Source organism: Camponotus vicinus, unplaced genomic scaffold (genome assembly GCF_025532165.1).
Source record: "Camponotus vicinus isolate PSW18456_S1 unplaced genomic scaffold, iyCamVici1.0 SCAF_8, whole genome shotgun sequence".
Classification (NCBI taxonomy): domain Eukaryota; kingdom Metazoa; phylum Arthropoda; class Insecta; order Hymenoptera; family Formicidae; genus Camponotus; species Camponotus vicinus.
The window spans coordinates 12309988-12335213 of NW_028141980.1; the positions used below are offsets into that span (position 1 = coordinate 12309988).

The 25226-nt window shown below is 37.0% G+C and overlaps 1 protein-coding gene and 1 long non-coding RNA gene across 10 annotated transcripts in view; one reads left to right on the plus strand and one right to left on the minus strand.

Moving 5' to 3' along the window:
* Positions 1-25226, plus strand: part of LOC145975871 (uncharacterized) — a 322438-nt gene that overhangs the window by 112361 nt on the left and 184851 nt on the right. For 9 of the 10 annotated variants that reach the window (XR_014440102.1, XM_083106611.1, XM_083106613.1 and 6 more), the window contains 2 exons: positions 1916-2737; positions 3278-4383. Coding sequence is in view for 9 of the 10 variants with exons in the window: in XM_083106611.1 (XP_082962737.1) it covers positions 1916-2737; positions 3278-4383 (1928 nt within the window). In the remaining variant the exon portion in view is untranslated. Of the gene's footprint in view, positions 1-32; positions 362-1915; positions 2738-3277; positions 4384-25226 lie in introns of those variants that run through there. The other variant, XM_083106615.1, reaches the window with a different exon arrangement.
* The window catches only part of LOC145975877 (uncharacterized), a 277761-nt gene that overhangs the window by 3291 nt on the left and 249244 nt on the right, over positions 1-25226 (minus strand).

A 25226-nucleotide genomic window follows, 5' to 3' on the forward strand; every position in this document is an offset into this window, starting at 1 on the left:
TGAAGAATGAGCATATTAATTACGTCATACTCTATTAGGATTTATCGCGGACACTGTCGCCACATTTTCGCGTTACGAGCGAACTTTCCGTAAAAATAAAGGGACATTAAAATCCCTTTAGCGACGAATTCCGGGTTAACATTCTTGGAATGGTCGCTCTAACGAGCACTACGATAATAAAAGTGAAAGGTGCGCGAGTCAGTCTCGGTCTTGCTACGCGGATTTTCTTTGTCGAGAAAGGGGTTGAAGAAATTGGCAAGAAGAGAGAATGGAAGAGGAGAAAATGGAAAGAAAAAGAGAGAAAGATAGCGGCATCGTGATATTCCGGGCGTTTTCTCAACATGTTAATTGTATATTTGAGGTGAGGCGATAAACAAGGCCTCGTCGGTAGCTCGTTGCTCTTGCCATGGAGAGAGTCTTCATTACCAGCTGTAATATATAACTGCAGCCCCGCAGGGGCATTCCCGATTCGCAGAGCGTGTTACGAAGTGCCGAGTACGTACCGGGTGACCCGGAGAAACCGGATTAGACGGTTGATCGGCGAACGTGATCGTACCTGCGAAAGTCGCGATCGATAATTTTGCTCGATTCGTTCTCTCCTGTTAACTCTCGCGACCATCTGGGCCTCAGATCGAACATTTCTCTCGTTATCACGACGAGCACGAGATAGTGACGTCACTTTTGCTTTGCGAGTCGACTTTCGCGAAGTCGCCGCGGCTAATCGTGTCCGGGCATCTCAGTTGTTCATCGTGCCTCGTAGCGTTCTGAATAGGGGCTCGCACGGAAAGAAAGCGAGATCGCATGTGATCTCGGATACATCGGTTTTGAAAGTGGTCCCGCGTATATACAGGGTGTCCTGATCTTAGGTTCTCCACGACTTGTTTTATAAACTTGCATCAATCTTCTGTCGTATCAAAATAGCAATATTTGAATGTAAATAAATAAAAATCTAGAATGTTACATAAAACAAAGTATAAAGATGAAAAAATTAATAATAATATACCTCAATTTTTCTGTGGCATATTTAATAATATATAAACTACTTTTATACAGAATTTTAATTCAAGAGAAACATTTGTAGCAATGTTAAGAGATAATATTAAATTAAATTTTCTTAGGAAAATTATATATATACATTTCAACTTCATTAAAAGAAATATAAAGTTATATAACGTAATCTCTAGTTTTGGAATATCTTTTGTATCTTGAATTTAAAAAGAGAGATATATACAATATACGTATTCAAACTTATCGCTTTATACTATTTTTTAGAAAATTATTAATTTTCCAAAGTAGTCAAAAATTGTATACATAAGTATTCCTGAGACAGACTATACATGTGTAGGTACCGATCAACTTTCAAGTCTTGAGGTGCGAACCGGTTTTCTCGGCTTGATTTTTGACACGAGCTCCAAGCCTTCTTCAACCCTCTCAGTTTATTCCGACGGGGTTCTTGCGCATCATTTTTGTCTTTCCTTGTCGCTCTTCGTTGGAGCAAACCAGGCTTTATTCAGGACACGATGTGGTGGATAGCGGCGGCACGCCCTCCCGGTGTCAGATTTTATTTATCTCACGGCGGCTTTTTGTTTCGCGCTAAATACTCCGGCGTTTAAGAAGATGGGCCTCCCCGATTTATGGCCGCCGTTGCTGCCTCGAGTTCAGCTTCTTGCCCCTCTTCGTCTTTCTCGAAGCCGCTCGTCGAGCGATTCACGTAAATTCTTCGCGGATGCTTGTCTCGTGGTTTATCCATCACCAGCATCTCGTCGAGAAATATGTCGCAATCGTTAACCACATATATTTTAAAAATAAAATGTTGGATTTATATTATAATATAACAAAAATTTTAAGAGAGAAAATATAAAATAACAAATTCAAAATTTTTATTCTAATAACATTTCTTTCTGTTTTATTCTAGATAAATATGGAAGCGGTGACATCGACCGACTACGATTCCACGAATCTCAGTACAAACTTTAATCAAGTTGGCTTCAACACATATAATTACTCACAATTCGAGGAGAAATACAAGCCGCGACAATTCTTCAAGTACGGCGATGAGTATCTCGAGTACGGACACAAACTCGGTGCCAATGAAAGATACGCGCGATCGAAGTATCAGGACGGCTCGAGGCTCGATCAACGATATTCACGCAGTCACTCTCAGCCGGAACGGCAACACCATCTGTACCAGGAGATACGCTCCAAGTCTCAGGATTCTCACGAGCTTACATTTTACCAGATAAATCTGCCTCCGAAAACAGAGAATCCACGACAACATGACAAGTCGCATCAAAAGTTGAAGAAAGAGCTGACATTCTACGAGATTGACGGACCACCATCCTGTCAGGAGAAGAGGGAGAAGTCCGAGATGTGCAAAGAGCGTGCCGACAAAGGGACCAAATCTCACGACAAGTCCCACGCTGGTGGTCAGGAGAGGTCGCAAACCGCAAAGCACGGCAGACAGAGTCACCAGGAGCAGCAGAAAACACTGGCGAACGTGTCGGATCACCGTCAGCTGAACCGGTCGCAGTCGGATCTCACGGAGTGTCAGCTGCCGAATTACTGCGGCCATCGGAATAATCCATACATTGATCCGCCCAAGTATCGACAGTTTGACAGGCCACCGCGCTATCAAGAGGCCCCACCGAGAGTAGTGGAACCACCGCCCAAGTATCATGCCGATCCGCCTAAGTACGTCGAGGTGTCCAAACGGCAAGACGACTCTAAGAAGATCCAGGTAAGCCATGGCATATAGGAAAGTCTCGTTTGTGTCGTATCTTTGAAAGTTGACTGACATTGGAACACGCAAGTTATTCCGAGACATTCGGAATGGCTCCTAATTATCGTTAAAATAGTATAGAGGCTATCCGATAATTATATCGTACAATTTTTAATATGGAATTTTTAATATGAAATATTTCTATTATGGGATTATTTGAAAAATTAGTTTTTGGAATTAAATATGACGTAGAAACTATATATATACATATGTGTAAAAATTTACTCCGAAATTTGTCACTTTATATGTGTATAATATGAAATAAATATCGGAGTAAATCATTATTTTGTATCTGTATAAAATTGATTATATATATATAATTGATTATAGTCTCAAAAAGAGACCTTAGTCCGCTGTCGATCGCGCTTTACCATTATTGCTCCGTTTTCTCAGCAGCTCACGTGGCAGCGGTTTGATATATATTCGCATTAACGGTAGAATGTGCATGAATCGTAGTACTACACGCCGACTATAGTACATCGCGTTATCATTCGGCAGGAGGAGAAGGGGAGACGACAAGGTGGTAGTGGCGGCGGGGGTGGCAGCATCAGCGGCGGCGGTGGCAGTGGCGGTAATTCCAGTGGGGGAAGAGGGAACACCGGCACTCATGGCGCCGAGACGCCCTCTAATCTGGCCAGTATCACGCCGACCGCGCGAGAAGCAACACGTGCCCCGATCGCGCGACAACGAATTTTTCACAAAACGTGCGACGTGCGCAACAACAGTAGCAATAACAACAATAACAATAGCAAGGAGAACTTGCTACAGGAGACTGGCGATGATTGCGACGCAACGTTATCCTCGCATTGTTACGCCGAGCCGCTGAAAAGTCATCATCACCATCATCGTCATCATCAGCAGCAGCAGACCCGCGGGATCAACGGTAGCAACATCGCTAGCGGTGTCATCATCGGTAATGTTTTCTCGGACAGTAGCGGCGACGGCTCGTGCGGCGAGATAACAACGAGCGACAAGTACAAGGGTACCGGGTCAGAATCGAATCGGAACAGTAGCGGCGACGCGATTCAAGGTCGTCCGAGCGAGAGATCCATGCTGAAGATCGAGAAGCTGTCGGGGAAGACTGCTTTACACAGCGGCGGCGGTGAGTCTGCAGCGGCTGGCAAGTGCGGCGCGGATAGGATGAAGCCGGCCTCACAGGAGGCCGGCTACAACAAGCACGAGGTCAGCAAGGCCAAGAGCCACGATGTCGGGCATGGTTACAAGGTCGAGAACCTGCGTTATTACGGCGAGCTGAAGGGTTACGCCGATTTTAAGGTTTACGGTACCGTTGACAAGCAGCCGGTGTCCGCGTTGATATCCGCGCACGAGAAATCGCACCTCCTCCACGCGCCTTCCTCGTGCGAAAAGGGTGACAAGTGTCACAAGATGCTGTCCTCGTCCGCGCAAGGATACGGTCTGGGCAAGATCGCTCAGCAACAGTCGGAGAAGAGTCACTACAGCGGAGACCACTACTACCACAGATCATCGCATTCGAAACCGCCGAGCGCGTATCAAGTGTACCAGGAGACCAAGTACTCATACAACGTGAGCGGAGTGCCTGGGACGCCGGCGCAGGCTAGCGCAGCCGCAGCGTTCTTCGCAAGGTCAGTCAAGGTTCTCACTCAATTTAGCAAATATGATAGCGCGTCGCAATAGCGTGTTTATGACGTATCCGATGCGAATTTCTCAGTTTACCACGATGCTTTAACTTTCCGGAGTATTGATTTTTTTATTCTATGAAAAGAAGAAGGATTTAAAGGAAAATCATGAAGAATTACAAATTACATTCGTACATTTAATATGTAATATTTATTTTTCTTAGCTTTATGATTCTTGATGTTATGGTAATTTCACAAAAGTTCGTAAATTGAAATGATTAATATTATTATATTCATAAGTAAATTTAATTTTTTCAAAATTTTTTTTTGTTTTTCCAACTATAAATTGTATTTAATATTAATTAAATTTTAATTTATTGCATCTTTTAAATCCTTACAATATTGTGTTTTGAAAATACAGGAATTAATATTGCATATTTTAAATAACATTTTTAAAAACAAAAATTTCCGAAAATTTAATGTTGCTGTGATTAAATTTAATTCTTTTTAATTACTTGGAGACAATTTTACAATTTTATTTAAACAATTTGGATATTGTGAAAGTTTAGTACGGCTATTATACACGATTTTTATTTGTTCGGAGAAATTTATACTCTTTTATATCGTATGCGAAGCAACCAATTTACAAGATCGTAACCGCGTGTACAGATCTCATATTCCGTTAGTGCGTATCTAAATGTAAAAAGTCGAGTGCCGGACATTTTTCATTCGTTATCAAGCAGGCCTGCTTCTTGGAGCGTGAATGCAATCGTAGTAACGCTTGCAAACGCATTATTTATTACGCGAATCGATAGCTTGTTTGCTCCATGTTATTTGATATCTGCAAACTTTTTAAATTATTTTAGTCAACTTATCTTTAAGTATAACTTCAATTCACAAAAATTGCAACACACTGCTGAATAACTGCAGTAATCCAACAAGAGCTTTTCTCGTGAAAAGCTTATATTTTACGCTCCACATCAAACAATATAATCCTATTCTCTCATGTTTCTTACTCATTTCGTGCACCGGTTTTCACGGGTGTAATCACATGATTATGCGAACGCAGTTAGCTGTAAAATAGCACTCGTTTTAAATCCCCCCGGGTCGTTCTTTTCATTCCGCGACTAAATGGAAAGTGCAAAAGCCCAATTCTCCCGACCCCGGGTTGGTCTTATAAGGCGCATTTTGCATCACGTTAGCCATTATCGCGAAGCATGTGTACGCGACCATCCTTCCTGGTTAGGTCGGTCTCAAGCTTTGATCTCGGCTCGCATATTTTCGACGTTCTCATATGAAAACACACGCAGCTTGCGTACGAGAGCGCTTGCACGAGCGAGCGTAAATCGCATGCGGTTTTATGCGCCAGGAGAAAGCTCTTGTTCTCTCTCTCTCTCTCTCTCTCTCTCTCTCTCTCTCTCTCTCTCTCTCTCTCTCTCTCTCTCTCTCTGTCTCTCTCTCTATCTCTCTCTCTCTCTCTATCTCTATTTATCTAAAGGTCCCGCGGCCGCAACCGTCTTTTCCCCTTAACCTTAGACGCGACCTCAGCCCTTTAATAACCTTGCTCATAGCTCGTGGATATTGTAAAGCACAATGGCATTCTTGGAGCCGCCTGCTCGTACTCCTGTCTCCATCTTGCCTCCTCTTTTTCTTTCTCTCTCCCTCTCGTTCTCATTAGTTCTTCGTATGTGCGTGTAAAGTGCGTGAATCCATGTGAGTTATTAGCAGTGGCTAATTACGAAGTACGTTTAATAGCGACGTATATACTTTGAGAATCGGAAGAGATTTTCTGAACAAAATGATGGGAGAGAACGCTCGGGGGAAGTTTCTCTGGTTAGTGCCGGACTTTGGAACGCACTGGCAAATTATTCAAAGCGAATGGAACTGTTATTATTCGGATATTCGGCTATATGCGTGCGTATAAATCAGGGCTTTCAGCGAGCGAGTGAACGCGATGGCTTTAGGCTTACGCGAGTTTTAATGATGTTTCGGGCAAAGACTGGCAATGACTGGCTCATCCAACGAGGATTTAAGAACGTTCAATATGATACGACTGTATCGGATGTGTGATGTATAGGTTTGCCCTTTTATTTCGATTGAATGCGCCCTCCCAATTAATTTACAAAATAAATGTTGCATCTACCGCATTTTTTATTTTTTTCCTTTCGAACGCAGCTGATAAAATTTTCGATACGCCTATTGAAGCATATTTCATTTGTTATAGAAATATTCTTTTCTTTCATACAATATCCAGACATTGGTTGGCCATTGTTATTAAATGAACGAATGCCGGAACAATATTGTTGAAATGGAATTTCGTGCGCTTGTTTTTCCCTTTTTTCCGATTGACTTGTCAATTTTTCGAGAGATTTTTTTCATTTTTGCAGTAGTTTTCTAAACAAACGATCGTGAAAATATTACATATATATATAATATTCATGATCGTTTGTTTAGGAAACTATTACAAAAATGAAAAAAATTTCTCGAAAAATTGACAAATATATATTTATATATATGTATATATATGTGCATAGAGACAGTATTGTGATGTACAGTATGTACTATTACAAGTCAGTTAGCTAACTCATCATTAACGTATAATAGGGCGTCTGAGCGAGCGTGCCTTGTGTCCCAATGATTTCAATGCACTCTTGTCAGCATAGTGACGCCTGTTCTCCAGGAATTGTCTCTTCTCAATACCTCTTCCTTTTACTCCTTAACAATTCCTTAGAAAAGACGGTTCGTAGGAAGTTGTCGTGCGACAAGAATTGAAATTAATCATGTTTTACGAGTACATTGATCGATGTCCCATTATAAATTTTTTATAATGTTAATTAAATTTTAAAATTAGCTGCCTTTATTGTATTCCTATTATTGAGATCTTAATATTTTTTATTTATTTGTATTTCTGACTATATGTATTAAAATTTAACTGAATTTTAGAAAAAATATAAATTTAATTAGTAAACTTAATTATTAAATTATGAATAATGATAGAGAGAATTACAGAAAGTTTAAACTAAATATATAGTTTTGAGTTTAAAATTAATAATTTTTTCAAACATTGCGTCGTGTTTGTCATAATCGAAAGTATTGCAGAAACTTCCAATTTTTGATTCCTCAACTATTTTCTAAGATGTTATTTAGTTCCTTTTCAAACACATCAATATCAACGTGAAAACTAGTTTGAAAACGTTTAGAATATCATCTTATCAAACATTGGCGAACTTTTCGCCGAGCTCGTTTATTTCGCGTTTCTTATTCGATTCCTCAGGAATAGTCAACCGTTTCGTTTTAATCGTTTTCGTGACGCTCCGGATGTAAATCTGTTTGGCAAATACGATGCGAAGTTGCTGCGAGAGTGGCTGCGCTTTTTTTTTTCCAAATTTTCTCGCAATCGAACTCCGATGGAGGCCCCGATTTCCCAATAGACTCCGCCATTGCGCCTCTCGTAAAGTTGAGATTTCAAAACTTTCACATTGGAGTTGCCAGTCTATATGTAGCCCGAACACACGGCAAATAAAATTGACCTAGGTTGCACATCCCCCGATGCCGGCGGGATGGATGAAGGAGAGAGAAGCGGAGAACGCGGAGAAGATAAGGTGAAGGCGGTGGACCAAGTCCGCCTGTATTGTTGGACGTCGTGATTTTATTGCTCCTTTATATTGCCTTCGCGATACTCCTTCCTTCTCTCGTTCTTTCTTTCTCTCTCGTGCTACGCTCATTTCCGTCTCTTCGCCTCACGCCCCACGTCCGTCGCTGTTCCTCACTTCCGACCTCTGGCTCCGGGATCGCGAGAGCGATTTTTACGAGGCTGCTTGTCTCGCGTCTCCTGAGATGCAACCCGACCTGCCGCCATTCCTGAAAATTGCAATTTCGAGGATCGCGATAGTTGGGATCGTTTTTAATCGAAAAACGGAAAATAATATCGGGCGAGAGAGCTAGAATCCGGTCACGAAATCGCGAAACTGTAAGAAATTATGCGAATCTTCAAGCAGTGATCGTTGGAAGCGACTGAGTTCGTGCGTCCTTTTCTATCGCTGTTTGTGAACGTATTTTACTTCTCTTCAATGCGACTCACGATTCAAAAAATTATATTTAAATCGTATAAGAATATAAACGCATATAAACTGGATGACCAACCGGGATTCTACTCGCATGGGAAACATTGAAAGAACGGAATATGATCGCTATTATAGAATTACAGAAAAGGAAGAAAGCATCTTCGGATTTTTCACCGAACGAGACACGCGCGCGTGCGTTTTATCCTATACATATTTATAGCATACAGGATTTTGTCTTCGTTGTCGAAGCTCGGCGTGGGCAACGCGATAGCGCACGCTGGGATTCTATTAGACATACTCGGATAACCCTTAATTAGGCAGATGGGATGCGAGGAACGGAACGTAAATAAACGCCTGCGTACATATTACTCGTGGAAACGTATCCTATTTAATTTGAAAGCCGAGGAAAGACTTTATCTCGTTATGTACGTACAAGTGGTATATCGTGTCTGTGAGCGGCAATAATTATTGGTGTGAAAATAAGAAACTGCACGCCGTGAAAAATTATTCGCGATAGGATGCAAAATTATCGACACAAAATTTACATCAAAACATTCTGAGTATCAAATTACATCGTGAAGCTAAGTTAATAATGAGTGGAATTGAGAAACTTTCAATTCTCCATGGATGAAAGATAATCTCTCAACTTTTCTCTTTCAAGAGATTATAATTGTTTTAGTTCTAAAAATAACTGTTTCAGTTCTAGAAATAATTATATATATACATATAAAATTTAAATTTTCCATATATGTGTGCTCTTAACTTTTATATTATATACTATATATTATTACTTATATATTATTTACTATAAATTACAGAAGAATTAGTACCAGATTGGAATAAAATTCCGTATGTTTTTAAATTATTCTCATAATGGGGTTTGCCCGTCACTCGATAAGCAGCCGGAATCTGCGGGATGACCCGTTACTAACCGACAACGAGCCTGCCGACGATCCCGAGCACATCCTGTGGGTCACCGGTGATACCCGGACTCTTCGTTCAACAGGTAGCGTTCTCTCGTGTAGCCCGAGTTCACCGACGACCCAGCCCTCTCCATTATATTCATATCATGTAAATGCGCCCTACCGTGCTTCGACCAACTCCTATTTTCTACCCCTGTGCCAAGCCAGACGTAAAGCTATACTAGTAGAGAGAAAGGAGAGAAGGAAATAGAGAAAGAGACAGCAAATTCGAAAGAGAGTAAGAGAAACGGCATCTCTGTTTTACATTTATTCTAATAGAATAATATTAGTTGTTTTGGCACCTGTGAACGTGGCCTTGTTTGCCGTATAATAATATTCTCCATTCGATTATTTCCGTCGTCAACGATTTGTTATTTCACTTCTCCTTTTCTTTACACGTTCTCTCTTTGAAGATCCTTTGCGCATCGTAATCGAAAAGGCAAGCGAATAGTATATTACGCTAATGATTTCTGTCCTTACACACACATGTTCTTATACATTTATGATTTATCAGATCTAAAAAGTAATTGATAGTCACACTATGAACTAATTTTCTGACTGATTTAAATTTAGCACAGAGACAATTAAAATTTTTTGACAATATTTCATGTTTTTTTTACTAATCGGTTATATTGTTATTTATATAGAAGAACTTTTTGAATTTTTTTATATACTCTTTAAATTTTTCAATATTCTTTCTTTTCTTTCACCTTTAGTATTTAACAACTTTAAACGTATTTTCTCTCTTCCTCGTTAGCTTCTTTATATCCTTCTCTTTACATCTTTATTAACGTTACTCGCGTTTATCATGTGTTATCTTTCTCTACCTTTTTCACATGCGTTTTAAAAAGATTTTAATTTTAATTTGCGAGAAAGAATATATATATATATATATATATAGAGAGAGAGAGAGAGAGGGGGGGGAGGCAGGAAAATATCTTCATGTCTCTTCGAGTCTTTTATTTTTCTTTTTTTTCTCTTTTATTATGAATGAAAGAAAGTGTGGAGAAGTTAAAATGTCTTATATATATCTTCTACTCCATCTTTTCTCTTTTCTCTCTTCCATTTCTCTTCCACTTCTCTTCGTCTTTCATTTGTACATCGATAAACGTATCCACCAACTTGTCACGCGCATCTTGTCGATATCGGCTTCATCGTGTGTGTGTGTGTGTGTGTGTGTGTGTGTGTCACGTATTCAGTCAGGTTTTCATTTATACCACTCCTTCTAATGCATCTCCTATCGTACATTGACTTAATAGCACCGACTATTAAGCATTAAATGATACACGTCTATTACTATTCATTATTAGCTGTCAAAATGGGAGAAAACACGTCGAGAACTAATTCGCCAATTTATGTGATTAATAAATGGAAGTCTCTGCTATGATTCGTTTGCTAAAAAATTGTGATGCTCCTAAATCGGTTTGAAAAATGTCAGAATTATATATTTTTTAACAATTCTCAAATGGACACTCATTACGTATCAGGTGGAATCTGCGAATTAAATTAGTTTATTTTGAAAATATGAGCGCGTCTTTTTCATACATTGCTTTTATACTTTGATATAAAGATAAATCAACTTATTTTCGATCGCGATGATTTATCTTGCATATAATAATTAATAGCAAGTAATTAATCGAAACCAAGGAGAACTGGATAGGTTTAATTTAATATTGGAATAAAAAGAGAGATCCATGATAGGAGAAGTGCCCTGAAATTAAAGAAGCATTTAATTTTTAATTTGTAATCTACTTTGCTTATTGATTACTTCCTTAGATATTAAATTGATGGTTTTGAATTTCTTTTTTTAATTATGATTTAAATAGTATCAATTCAATTTATATGATACGATCAAAATTTTTTTCAACGTAAGTAAAAAATTTTAGAAAAAGAAATGCAAGCATTGACATAATTTCTAATCAAAATTTAACGTACTCAAGTCTTTAAATTATTCGCGTCGTCAGAATCAATTATCGCATTTAATGAAAGCGATTCCACAAGTTTTCGTCATTAAAAAAAAATATTTTTGTTATCTTTCTCTTTTCTCTTAAATTAAAGGTATTAAAGCCAAATGGGCACCTCTGTTTAAACAGCTACGTGCACGAGTCCACGACGATGTCATCGACTCTTTTTCGGTGCTTCGATTGAGACCTCGATTTCGCCAATTAGAGGTGAAATGCCCGCATTATGTCGATTAACCAGCGGCATCTTAACGAGTTTCATGGCTGATTATTAAAAGCCGATAGCTCGTCGTGAAGACCGGTCCATGTATCAAACGCATTCGTGTGGGAAGCCGCAGTTTGTAATTACCCTACCGGACGTGCGCGTATACGCGAACCAATGTACAGGCAATTATGTCACACTTCGGTCCCGATATTACTTTTCAATTTGATATCGCCGATGCCGATGGACGTGCTCGGCCACTTTGACCGTCCCGACCGTATATCAAGCCTTTTTTTTTGCAGTGTGTGCCAATTAACGTGTATCTGCGTACGCGCGCGGACGACCATGATTAGCCGATTAAAGCATCGTGTTGCGGATATTGAAGTCGCACTTCGAACGACGAACATGAAAAAACAGCATCAGTCGCGCGTCCATATATGCTATTACTCTGTAAAGAGCAGTGTGTTTCGATTTATTACGACGATTTCATCGTTGCGTTGCAGATAATAACTGTAGCATTAGAAGATGTTTGTTGACTTATAAAAAAATAATCAAGGAACTCTGAGAAAGCAATAGGACTTTTATAATGATTACAGATCCAACGTGCTAGAGTAAGTTTTGTTTTGACATATAGCTTGTAGAATTTTTCAAGAGATTTAGTTTCGTCTAATAATAACTGTTTTCCTCTATTTAAATTCCTTTCACGTTGTATACAAAGTGATATGTGCGTACGATCGATCAAGCGACCTGACGCAATTCAAATGGCTTTACGTGCCATTGTATCAGGAGGATTTTCGTACCCGCGCTGGTGAAATCTCGTACCTGTCCGAATATCGGGAGCGCGTGAGCGTCATTAGTTATCCAGCATTATGGTCGAGGAACGATTCAAATCAATTTGGAGGTTCGTAACCCCGACTACGGGGGGTCCATGGCCGCTTCATATATCACCGTGGTCAGTGGTCGAAAGGCGGTGGTATATATATATATATATATATATCTATATAGGGAGGAATGCTCTCTCAGATTTCGGTTGTAAAAAAAGGAAAAGACCGCGCGCGAGCAGATCTTTTTATCGACTCAATTAGGCCACACGCGATTTTATACCGTCGAATATGTGACGAACATCCGCGTTTTATATTCGTCCTTATATCAAGTATCGTGTAGAATAATATAATTCGTGTCGTACATTCCGGAAATCGATCAGAAGGATGATCACATGACATCGGAATGTTCGGTGATTTTTCGTACGAATGACTTTGCAAAGTATCCATATTTTACGCTAGATTAATAAGCTTCAGGCTATAAAGTTATATTGATAATTTTCATGTAATAATTTTTTTAAATTTTTGCATTATCCATAACAACAGTAATGAAACTATTAATTTGAAATTATAAAACAAAATGCGTAAAAAAAATAATTACTTTAGATTCTAATTGCTTCATTTATCTATTTATATTTTCGTTCAACAAAACAATAATAAAAACAAGTTTCATGTAAATAATTTTCAACCCATACTTTGCTATATCTATTTTTAAAAAAGATTTAATTATAATTTATTAAATCTGATTATAATTTACACAAAACCCATCCTCCTACATTTAAATGGCATTTTTTTTTGTAGTGAGATCTCTCTTTGAAAAATACGAAGCTTAGGAATGAATAAATTCGATCTCTTTTATGATTTTTCGACTCGGCATCTCTGTCATTTAATTTAATTCCACTATTAAAGCTGCTGTCGTGATGAGAGTGCGCGAATGACCATTTTCTACTCTTTTCTCTCGCCGACATTTTATCACGCGAGCAACAATCCAATCGATAAACAAATACAAACGAGCGCGGAGCGCCGGCGGGTGGTTGTCAACGAAACGCACGAGCAGACTCTGGAATAAAAAAATATATATTGCCTTTCATGTACGCGAGAGTCGTTGCGCATAGAACTTTTAATTTGCAAAAAGCGCAGTGCCGAACCACAGTCTCGATGACTCATATTTCTAGACAAATGTGTCTGCCAGCACTTCGACGAGTTGTGTATATTGCAACTTGCACTGTTATTTATTTGTTTTATCCAAGTTTGTAAACGGCTTCTTGCCTCTCTCTTTTTTCTCATGTGTTACCATGTATTGTACAATGAGCTTTTGTGAATAGACCAACTACGCTCGAGTTCGTAAAGCTCAATTTTGTACCTTGACGTTATTTGAGCGCAATATGATTGATCGAAATTTAAATAAAACTTGATATATTTCGCGGCGAACTAATTTTTTGAGGCATCAGTCAATCTGGCGGAGTAAAGGCAAACACTTTCCGCTGGCACAGCCTCAATATTTAATTGGTCGGCATCTACTATATGTTGATACCAATGAAACGTTCGTATCTGTTTGTGAACAGGCTTGCAAAAGAAGTCTCATAAAATACCGGGCAATGCATTAATAACACGAGACGAGAAATGCTTTGTGGCCGCGAACACGCAGTCGGATTCGACGATTCGCCGGATCGCCGGATCGAGCATTTATATTTTATGCATGTATGTCCTTTTACAAACGCATTTATGCTGGATATTTTATAATACAAAAAATTCGAGTTTTTACCTTTAGTACAATCGCGATGAGATATCCAATTTCAAAAATTTTCAGGAAGATTCAATCGCGTAATACGACCAATTGTTAAATTGCGTAAATTTGCGAAATTCTCATTTTCCAAATGTATGTAGATATTTGCTTTTTACAGAGAATTAAAATATATTTTATATATATATATATATATATATATATATATATATATTAAATTAACTTAATAAATTTTTTATTTTTATAATTATTCTTTTATATCATTATTATTTATTTTTGTTATATATATATATATATATATATATATATATATATAATTATAAATAATATAAAAAATATAAATAATTGGAAAATTGTCCGAATTACTCAATATTTTTCTGTTCAGAATATATAATGCATTATAAAACATTTATTCATCTCTCAAAGTTCTTAATGTCAACTGTATCATGTTTTGGCTGAGCAGACTTTAGATTCAATTATAGATGCCAACAGGTAAAAGTCGCCTGAATCATAATTTCTCTATTTTTTAGAATTCTTTTCGTGCGATTTTATGGTGGCATATTTGCTTCATTATTTCGCGCGTATCATGTTACTTCTTTATTATATACATATAATGATTTTCCAACAGTCTTTCGCTTTTCAAGTATTATCATTTTAGAGATTTAATTATAGATCCTAGACTTTTTATATGGGACGAGAACGGATCAGTGCATTGATCACAGCTTATATATATCAATTTTTATAAATTCTGCGTGTATTACAGACAGAGTTAACGTATCATGTCACATAGTATATTTTCTTTTAAATAATATATAAATATTTTAACATTCGGTATAATAATATCTAATAGTGCAAAGATCACTTATCTCACTAAATTTTAAAAACAACAAAAAGATTTACCTATATAAATATTACATCATTTTCTTTTTTTTGCTCATTCAAAAATATAATCTCTAAAAAATAAAACTCAATATATTAAATATCAGGTCTTTACCGATATCGATTTTTATCGATAATTGTGTCTATAAATGACGATGCGAACACAGGTTAATTTCAACGACCTCCGACAAATCTCGTAGAAATTATCAGCAAACTACATAAACAATCACTTTCTTTACCGAGAATAATTAGCGGAATAATTATTCAGTTAATTCAGCATGAATTGTGTATATTCTTTCTCACGCTCCAACGATTACTGTTGCGAATTACCCTCGCTTCTAAAAATAAATACGTATTTCCCTAACGTACTTGGTAACAAAGATTTTTTTATCGCTTTAGGACACACGGTCGAGCTCGTCGTTTTCGCTTCGATCTGGAACACAGAATCGTCTAACGGGTGACGACAAAATGCGCCGTACGCGCTGGCAATCACTGGGACAAAATAACGAACAGCTCAATTAGGTGCGTCGTAAAATGCAAATATATGCGCGTGCCGCCTTCGAACGTGCTAGGCAAGCTCTTCCTGCACGTATACGTGCGTGTGCCAGCAGCTTATTCACGTGGACACGCACGAATACGTAGTAAACATAAGTAGAAAAATCGTCCATCCGGAACCGAACGTAATAACTTTAATTGTTAATTAACGCTAGCTTTGCGTCTCAGCCGCATCGTAGAGTTCCGTACTCTTGGAATATTGCCCTCAACGGACTCGCCCTTTGTTCTTTGTCTTCAGGATTCTGCGAGATTCGAATGCTCTCTTCTAAGCTCCCTACTGTGTGTCGGTCGCGAGATAATTAATACCGTTGAATTTAATTACACCGACCCCACGATGCGTGGATGTTCGCGTTTTTAATTAATACAACTCCGCTCAACGTTATGAACGCGGATGCGGCGTGTCATGCGTTTTTGATATATTTAAATTCTTCCGGTTCTCGTCTTGCATCTCAGGTTCTGGATCTCCATATTTCACGCTTTTTTTTTTTGAGAAACTCGCATTAGTATTCGAAATAAATTTCCGGTCGAAACTTTGTACGAGAATTTTGTTTCGTCTCTTATTAAATAACTGGCGCGTGTTTAAAAAGAATTTTTTCTTAAGGAAGGGGGAGAAGAGGATTTTTTCTTAAGTATATATAGTAAGCAGCTCTTTACTTATTGTCATGCTCTTACGAGGCAACCACTTTTTGCTACTTCTTTTCGAGATTATAAGAGCGCGCTTAATATTACCGTCTTCTTCCAAGCAGAGCAGCCTGTTGTCGTTTAATAATAATAAGAGAGAGGAGCTTCTTAATCTTTATTGTCGACAGAATATTGTTTTTCTTTTTTCCTATGAAGTTAAAGTGTTATATTATAAAATATAGTTTATAATATCAAACAAGAGAGTTACTTTTTACCCGTAATATTAATATCTTCGCGTTGCGCACAACAATACGAGCCGATAATAATGTGCAGTAAATTAATAACAACATCTTTCCTTTGTCGCGATTTGCTTTCATGAATGAATATTGGTCCGTAATCGATCGCGCGTATTGACGTATCGCTCGAATGTAAGAAGCTATCGCATAAATAGAATTTGTCAAATGGACCGACATAAAAAGAGTCGATCCTGCAGGATCGACCTCCTGCAACAGCGTCTCTTTGTGCAAACTCAATAGTCCATTCATCATCCTGACTACTCGATCAACGCCTAGTTCGCACCATTTTTATGAAGGAGATGGCGAAGAGAGCATCGCCCGGTCAGACTTTCTACAGCGTCACCTTATCATTTGATAATAATATGCTATAAAATATGCAGAAAAGAATGCGATAGGTACTTAAAAATCCTGATTATTCATTTTAATTTTTGCATTTCGATCATTTGTATTCCTTGTGTGATGTGGAATAAAATTTAGCAGATCGATATAAAAAAGATTTTTTGAGCAAAAGATTATTTTAATGTAATATTATAAAATGTCAAGATATATATTAGGATAATATTAATACTTTATCAAAATATCGAAATATTAATATTTGCAATTAATCTTTTATTATGTGATTTTTTTATATCAATTTTCATGCACTAGTTTTAATTAAAGTTTGAGATTAACTGTCTTTAGAATGCTTTTAATTTCAATTTAATTTTATTGCAGAACAAAATTCATATTTTCTCTTTTGTATGGATACCTTTTTGCTCGTATACTGAGAAAGTACGTGATTTTTTTCTCCGTGTCTTTCGTAACTTTAACGATATGAGATAGAAATACTAAAAAGCGCGTGCTCGTAGCAAAAGACAAACTGACTCCTTCAGCGATTCTCGTCACATTCGAAGCTCCTTCACAACTCACTTTGCCCTCGGAATTGCTTTTATTTGGCGAATGTTTGAATGGAACATTTTAGATGCGCGAATTTATGTCCCACGATAGTTCAAAGTTGGCAATCGTGAATATATCAAAAATGTGAATATTATAAAAAAATATGATAAGTTTTACATTAAATATAATTTATTTTTTCAGCTTTTATTTTATCTTAGTATCACAAAAATCATGCATAAATTTAGATTTTTAACGATTTACATGCTAAAGATTCAACGGTAATATACGATTATATGATATTTATATCGGATATGTATGTATGTATGCGAACATATATCAGAAACTATAAGATAAGTAGAATATCGAACGGGCTGCCGGACGTATTAAGATCGCATTTGATGTCGGATTGCTATATCCTGATGGATCGCTTGTCGATTACGTGGTCTAATCCGGGCTCGCATGACTACGACAATCCGGGTTTCCTGCGGGGAAATAATTTGTCATTCCGGTCTCGTTCGTGATCCCCCATCTCTAAGATTCGGGCGATCGGTTCGCCGTGTCGTAAACATTCGCTTTTCGTGCCTCGCGATACGGCGATACATCTTCCTCACGGCTGCGCCATCGTGCCCGTCACTGCATTACGCTGAGGGTATCTCGTAAACAAAATGGATATGAAAAAACAAATACCGAATAAAAATCGCACGACACAATACGTCGTGCATGGATGATTGATCGCGCGGCCCTTTTCAGGCCGTTTTCTTGGAAACTTGATATCCAATATCGCGTTTTCGGACTCATTTTCAACACGTTGAAGTAACTTTTATCATATGATATTAAATCTATAGACATATACATTACTATGAATTTAATCGAATTTGATCCTCATGATGAATTAATAAATAAATACTATAACTCTCAATTTGATTCCTTACAGTTTTGGAATCAATAACATAATTTAAAGATGAAAAGTCAGAAAATAAAAATGAAATTATTATTATCGTACTCATAAATGATAAAAAAGAGATAATCGTGGAATATGAAATATTAGACTAGATAAATTTTAGAAGAATAGATGCTGTTACATTTTTGTATATTTATTTTGAGGAATGATTTTCGCTCTATTAACGCACGCACGCGCGTGCGTGCGTTTCGTTCCCGTTTCGATGCGTCTCGTGCATCGAGATGTCGACTCTCGATACGGCGAGTATTATATACGCGGACAGCCATGAGAAATAAAGCCGGTCGTTTCCGAATGCAGAATGCGACTGCCGCACGTGTATCGACTCAGATCTCGAGGCATGGCTACCCGGAAGGATCAGTCGCCCTTTGAGGGAGCTTCCACTCAGAGAGAGGATCGTGTCCCTTCCCTTTACCGATATTCTTGAAAGTTGTGCGAGAGCCAGCTTGGACTGACGTGTGATTAAGTTTAGATTAAGTCTTTTTAAGAAAGATGTCGAATCAACTTTCTCGCCAAGTTCACTCCCTTCGCTCGCGGACATATCCAGAAGTTGCGAAGTTTATTTTTGTTAAAACGCTTCACTTATTTTTCTAGCTTTTGCCAAGCTAAGTTCTTTCACATGATGAGTTTTTGAAGCTGTTATAATAAAATAATTTTTTTGTAATATTAAATATACTAGATGATTTGCATTGGATCAAATTTATATAAATAAATGCATTTAGGATATTTTTTAGGGAGAAATAATTTCCATCATTATTATTCTTATATTATTACTTTAACGTTATTATGCTACATAGCTTAATGTAAGAAATATGTACATCTTATGAAATATGATATCTTGGCGATAATCTTCTTCATTAATAGAATAATTATATTAATGCAGGTGCATTTTCTTATCCGTCGCGGAGTGTGCTTTAGACGATGGAGAATCGGAGAATGATGTAAATGTTCTCTCCCCGATCGGGATTAGGAATCGAGTATTCTTATACGCGCACGTATCTTCCCTCGAGCGCTATTAAAGTCGACGATCTGCCAATTAGAAATCTCGTGTGTATCAGCAGCACGAGACAGCGTACGTGCCGCCGCCGTTACCACTATTACCGCTGCTATTATGTGCCGCTACCACTATTACTCTGCTCGTTATTTCGATAGTCACGCGAGAGTGCCTCTTCTCTTCGTCTCGTTCAAGTACCCGCATCCACTTCACGTTGAGCGCGCGTTGGCCGCGCATCGAGTAAAGATGCATCGCTCGTAATCCAATGGCCTGCGTGTGTACTGAGTCCATTAAAAAAAAAACTGCTCATTGGATCTTCTTAATATCCTTAGAAAACCAAAATCATATACACACAAATTTCTCCTTTTTTTTCTTTATAATACATATACGTATATGTATATGGGTACATATACAATATATAAAATGTCTTTGGTGTTTTCAAAGAGATTTTAACGATATGAAAGATAGTGAAAAATGTATTAATGTTTTTATAGAATAATTTAGTTTAATGGAATTGAACATAAGTTAGATCTCAGATCAGTCACATTTAGGTTAATGGACTTTAAATGAATGTAATTTACCTCCGCCCCTATAATCTTCCATGAAATTTTCATTATTCGTCTTTTTTAGAATTACAATAGTAATTGAATCACAACACGTACATGTGTGCTCTCCTTGTTAACTTTTGAATAATTTAATCATAATTTCTATTTTCTACCACTAGAAATGTCATGATTTTTAATTTAGAACCTTTCGAGTTGGAAAAATTATTTTTTGCTCCATTTATTTCAAAAAATGATAGCATTTAAAAATTCTTTTCTTCTTGTACACACATATCTAACTTGTTAAATATTTCATACTTCCGATAAGATTTCGAATAAGTTATGACGTTTTTGACATTCGCGTAACATGCAAATGTCACGTTCCGGATAAAAATGACATCGCAAAATGATTAACGATGGGTAAAAAATCATAAAGAAAGAACGCGTATGTGATATTACATGTGCGAATGAAAATTTACGAAAGAATAAAGGGAATAATATCTTAAAGATAATAAATTTCAGGGCAAAGTTCGCTCTAATACACTAGCGAGATAGAATAAACAGTGTTCTCTCAGAATTCCATTGGACAGCCGCACGTATCTAAAGCCATATAAGCGGGGATAAATCCATTTTCTGTAACGTGGAATACAATATAAGCGCTCTCTGACAGACAAAGTTCGTCTCCTGAAACTAAATTTTTGTCATTCTTTGCTCTTGCTTTTGCCAGCTCTCCATTTACTCGCATCGGAATTTTTGATTAGTTAAAAAAGTTACATAGAATAATATATTTTATTGACTATATCTTTGTTACGTGTATCTAGATATTGCGAAATAATGAAATTAAAATTGTCTAAAGATGCTATTTATATTATAATATCTTTATATGTAACCTGAATATTTTTATGCAATTATTTAGCAATATTTTTATATAACTTATTAGATATATATTTATATGCAATTAACAAAATATGTATTTTTATCTTGTAAATTATTATTTTTGAGCACATAAGTTTACAAGTAATTTCTTCTTATTTATCATGCAAGAAATTAACATTTTCTTCGCTTATTTGTTAAAATAAATATAATATCGTTTAAAAAATTAAATCGATTTTAGCAGTTTTTGCTGCATTAGTTACATCATAATTTCTTGTCGATACATTCGCGATATAATATCGTACAAATTCGTGCAAATTTTGTTTAATTTACGGGGCATGCGTTACGTAAGAAAATTGGTTTCTTCAGGTAAAAAATAATTCAAGTCGACATGTTAAAGTGTGACATGTTATACTTAAATCGTTTCTCTTTATCTTTGCATTCGTTAAGGGAATGATATGTTTATTTCATATCGCGTCAGACTTGGAATGAGCTGCCCGTGCACCTTGCTTTATTCTGTTTCACCATATCGGAAGTTAGGTATGCGCATATACGATATGCTCGAGGAAGTCCATGATTCTGCCAGTGGGAGCCGTACCTTTATAAACATGGAGTAATAAAGTTTCAACTCAACTCTTGAGACAAGGCAGACGGGGTGTAGGTGTGCGATACTTAACGACGTCTGTTTATACTTGAAGGGTGAAATAAGTGAATAAATTTAATGACGTCTTCAGTTATATATATTCCATTATTTCGGGCGCCGATAAAATTACATAAAGATTTTTGACGACTTCTCAGCACAGTTTCAGTGCAAATATTTCATATATTAATAAACAGCAGAATAAAACACCACGATAAAGTATAATTCGTCTAGAATTTCATTAAAGTATGATTTATACAATTTTATAATAGGCCATGTCTTATCGATATATTTCGTAACAATAAATATGACAATCGAAACATATCGGCATATTTGAATAAATTAGAAGAACTGCGTTTGCTTCACAAGTATAAACAAATTTTAATTTTGAAATTTTATTAAAAAAAATACACATGAAATATAATATATTATAATAATATAATAATATTTTAATGAATATGTGCATAAAATTTAATATTTTTAATAAAACTAATGACTAATAACTCGAAAAATTATATAGGGGTTATAATTTTATTTATAATGAGTAAAAACAACGGTCTCGGAGAAAGGAAAAGAAAGGAAAGAGGCGGAACAGGGAGACACCGATATTTCTTAAACGAACTCACGCTGTCGTGGCATGACGTTATCGCTTCATCGTGTAATATTGTAATTATATTGCTACACGTCACGAAAGCAAGAGAGTTGACGAAAAAAATGTGATATCACGATTCATCCTGGTGAATGACGGTTACGTTATCCCAATCGTGGTCCCACATTTTAAGATTTAGAAGACATGCGTGACTATATTTGTTTCCTCATAAACCGGTTTTATTCGAGATTACTGGATTTTGCGTGATTAACATGATCTTTAATTATGCGATATTCTTCAAACACTTTGAACATACGGTAGTTTTATGCTTTATAGAATCTATTTGCAATAATTTTTTAATTTAGAATTAAAGTTTTTAATTTAGAATAATTATTTTAGAATAATTTAGAATAATTTTTTAATTTAGAATTAAATCAAATATTAATGTATGTTGAAAAAAATATTTGTAAAAATGTATAGAATAATTAAGAAATTATAATATCTATATATTTATTACTTTCGCAATTATTCTTAAAACTTTATATAACACATCTTTATTCTCACAAGAATATATTTTTAGAACAAAATAAAAAAATATTTTCTGGCTATTTTTTTCTCAATTGATGATCAGTTTCGAAATTTAATTTTCGTTAAGTATGCAAACCTATACATGTCACTAAAGCAGGACAGCACAGATGCACGAGCGGAATTTTCGTATGCAATGGGGGACGCGTAATTCCGTCTAATTATATGTTAGATAATTAATCCCGTCAAGAAGAGATCAGGAATAGTACGGAGCATCTTATTTGCATTCTGATATCTTGAGGATAATTGTGCAGTCTAAAATGTTCTATACGTAAACCAATAAAAGTAACACGAGAAATATGTCATGAAATTAAATTAAAATAAAACGAATAAAACTGGAATTTTATAATAACCTTCGGACGCTACATTTCCGATCTACATGTGATTCGCGTAAGAAAAATATAAGAGAAACATCTATATTTTTCTCTTTGCTTCGCTCTCGCTTCGTTCTTCACTTCGCGTTGATACTGATACGAGATAATCTTGATTTTCCTCGCGTATCATCTACGAACAGTGACAAATTAATCGTTTGGAATCGATCTTGCGGCTCTGTATCTGTTCGTTCATCTGGATCCCTTAATCATGCGACACATCGCGTTTCTCTGTACGCGCATTCATATCGCGTCGTCCTCCGGCAGCGTTAGCGCCGGCTTTATCTCAGATGGAGATTGGCTTCGAGCCGATACGTGTGTGCGTCGGGTTGACAATGTTATGGATCACCAGGGGGGTGCGTACGTGCGTGCGTGAGAACGTGCGTGCGAGAGAATATGCGTGCGTCGTGAGTGCGTGCGAGCGCTCGGACAGTCGTGTAACCATTCGCATAACGGTCCGGCCGGCTCTCTTTCGTCCTTCTTCGAGCACGGCGTCTCCTTTCGAGCCCAGTCCCTTGTGGAAGGTGGGTGCCGCCACTAGGTCAAACGGAACGAACACGATGCCTTATACCGCCGCTATCGTCACTATACATATCGCTGGACCACCCTCCGGGTGGTCTCTCAGAGTCTTGATTTTACATCGTGTAAAAGCACTTCGTGACACGTGGCTATGTAGACTTTTTTTAAAATCTAGATGAAGGGACTAATTTAGAATTGGGGTAATGCAAGAATTTAATTGTAATCGATATTATTAATATTTCGGAAATGAAATTATTATATAATAATAATAAATAATAAATATTACATAATAATTTCATTTATTATATATAATAATAAATATTATATAATAAATGAAATTATTATATTTCTAATATTATTACAATTATTTTTCTTCCATTTTTCTTTCTCTTTTTGTTTCCTGTCATTGTTATAACTTGCTTTAATTTTTGCTAATTTTATTCTTGTTAGTCTTGCTACATCATTTATATATAAGCTATCAAACTACTTTCGATAATATTCCTTGCATACTTTATTAATCACGAAAAGTCGTCACGCATGCATTCTCTCATAATACTTGTCGCAGTTATCAGTGCATTCTCTTTCATCGCTCATGCTTTCTCTACGCGCAATGTCTTTCTTGTTCTTAAACATGTCGCGTGTTCTCACGTGCACTTGTACGGCCGCGCGCTCTTCCCGTCCCTTTTTCTCCCTCTCGCCATTGTTATATCGCTTGCTAACACGACATTAATACATTGCCGAAGAGTTATGAGGCGGCGACATGCTCAATTCGGGGTAGGAACTTTTTAGGACTTTGAAAAATCGCCCCGTGTGCTAAAAGCGCTGGAGATTAAAATTAAATCGGAGGGCACTCCCCCATCACGTCGGTGGTTGAAACCACCGTACTCGTCGCCATTTGTCCTTGCCCCGTGTGTGCATGTCGGCACGATTTTTCGCCGATAATTAAGCGCCACTAAATTTCACCGACGTCAATCAGTTTACTGCGTTGCGTTATCGGCATTTGCCTTTAAATCCCGCAAGAGCGCGAACAAAAATCATTTATTGTGCTGCTTTTCGTAACATACGATACGAAATAAAGTTTGTACACTGGTTATTAACAAAAAAATTAATATTATATACATTAATTTATTTATAATATTACAAGAAATTAAGCACACAATTTTTAACAAAGATTCAATTAATTGCTCCGATTAAATTCGTTAATAATTTTTTTGTTTTAAATAAAAAAAGTTACATTTGTGTGTGAATTTACTTAAAATTACCTTAAAATAAATTTTTAATAATTTGTTATAGGAAAAAATTTATTGACTTTTGATTTTATGATTTAATCCTTGAGATATCGTTTCATTATTAAATTAAGTTTCTGGTATTCTTGAAAAGAAATAATTTGTTTGTGCATCCTGTGCATCAGCAGCCACTTGGTTGCACGGCTTTGATGCAAACGAATCTTCTCTCTCGATGGCGTACGAGAAATAAATATCTATTCGCGTATCGGTAGCTTTGAAAAATGCACTCGCGCGTATTTATTCTCGGGCATTGGGAGCGTTTTCGACGCGATCGACGATACGAGGGTGGAGGATCGTTGTTGAGCGGCCGCTCTTTTTTGCATGCTCGCTCTGACCGAAGCAGAAGGTTTTTGACGGAACGCGGTAGAGTCGTTCGGAATTTAATTACGGTATCGCGCGCGCGGGGCCGGCTTTTCGGGTGAGTGACCCGACCGAATTTACTGGCGTATTCGCGGTTAAGCTGAAATTGCCACCATGCACGTGCGCGAACATCGTGGACCGACGCGCGAAC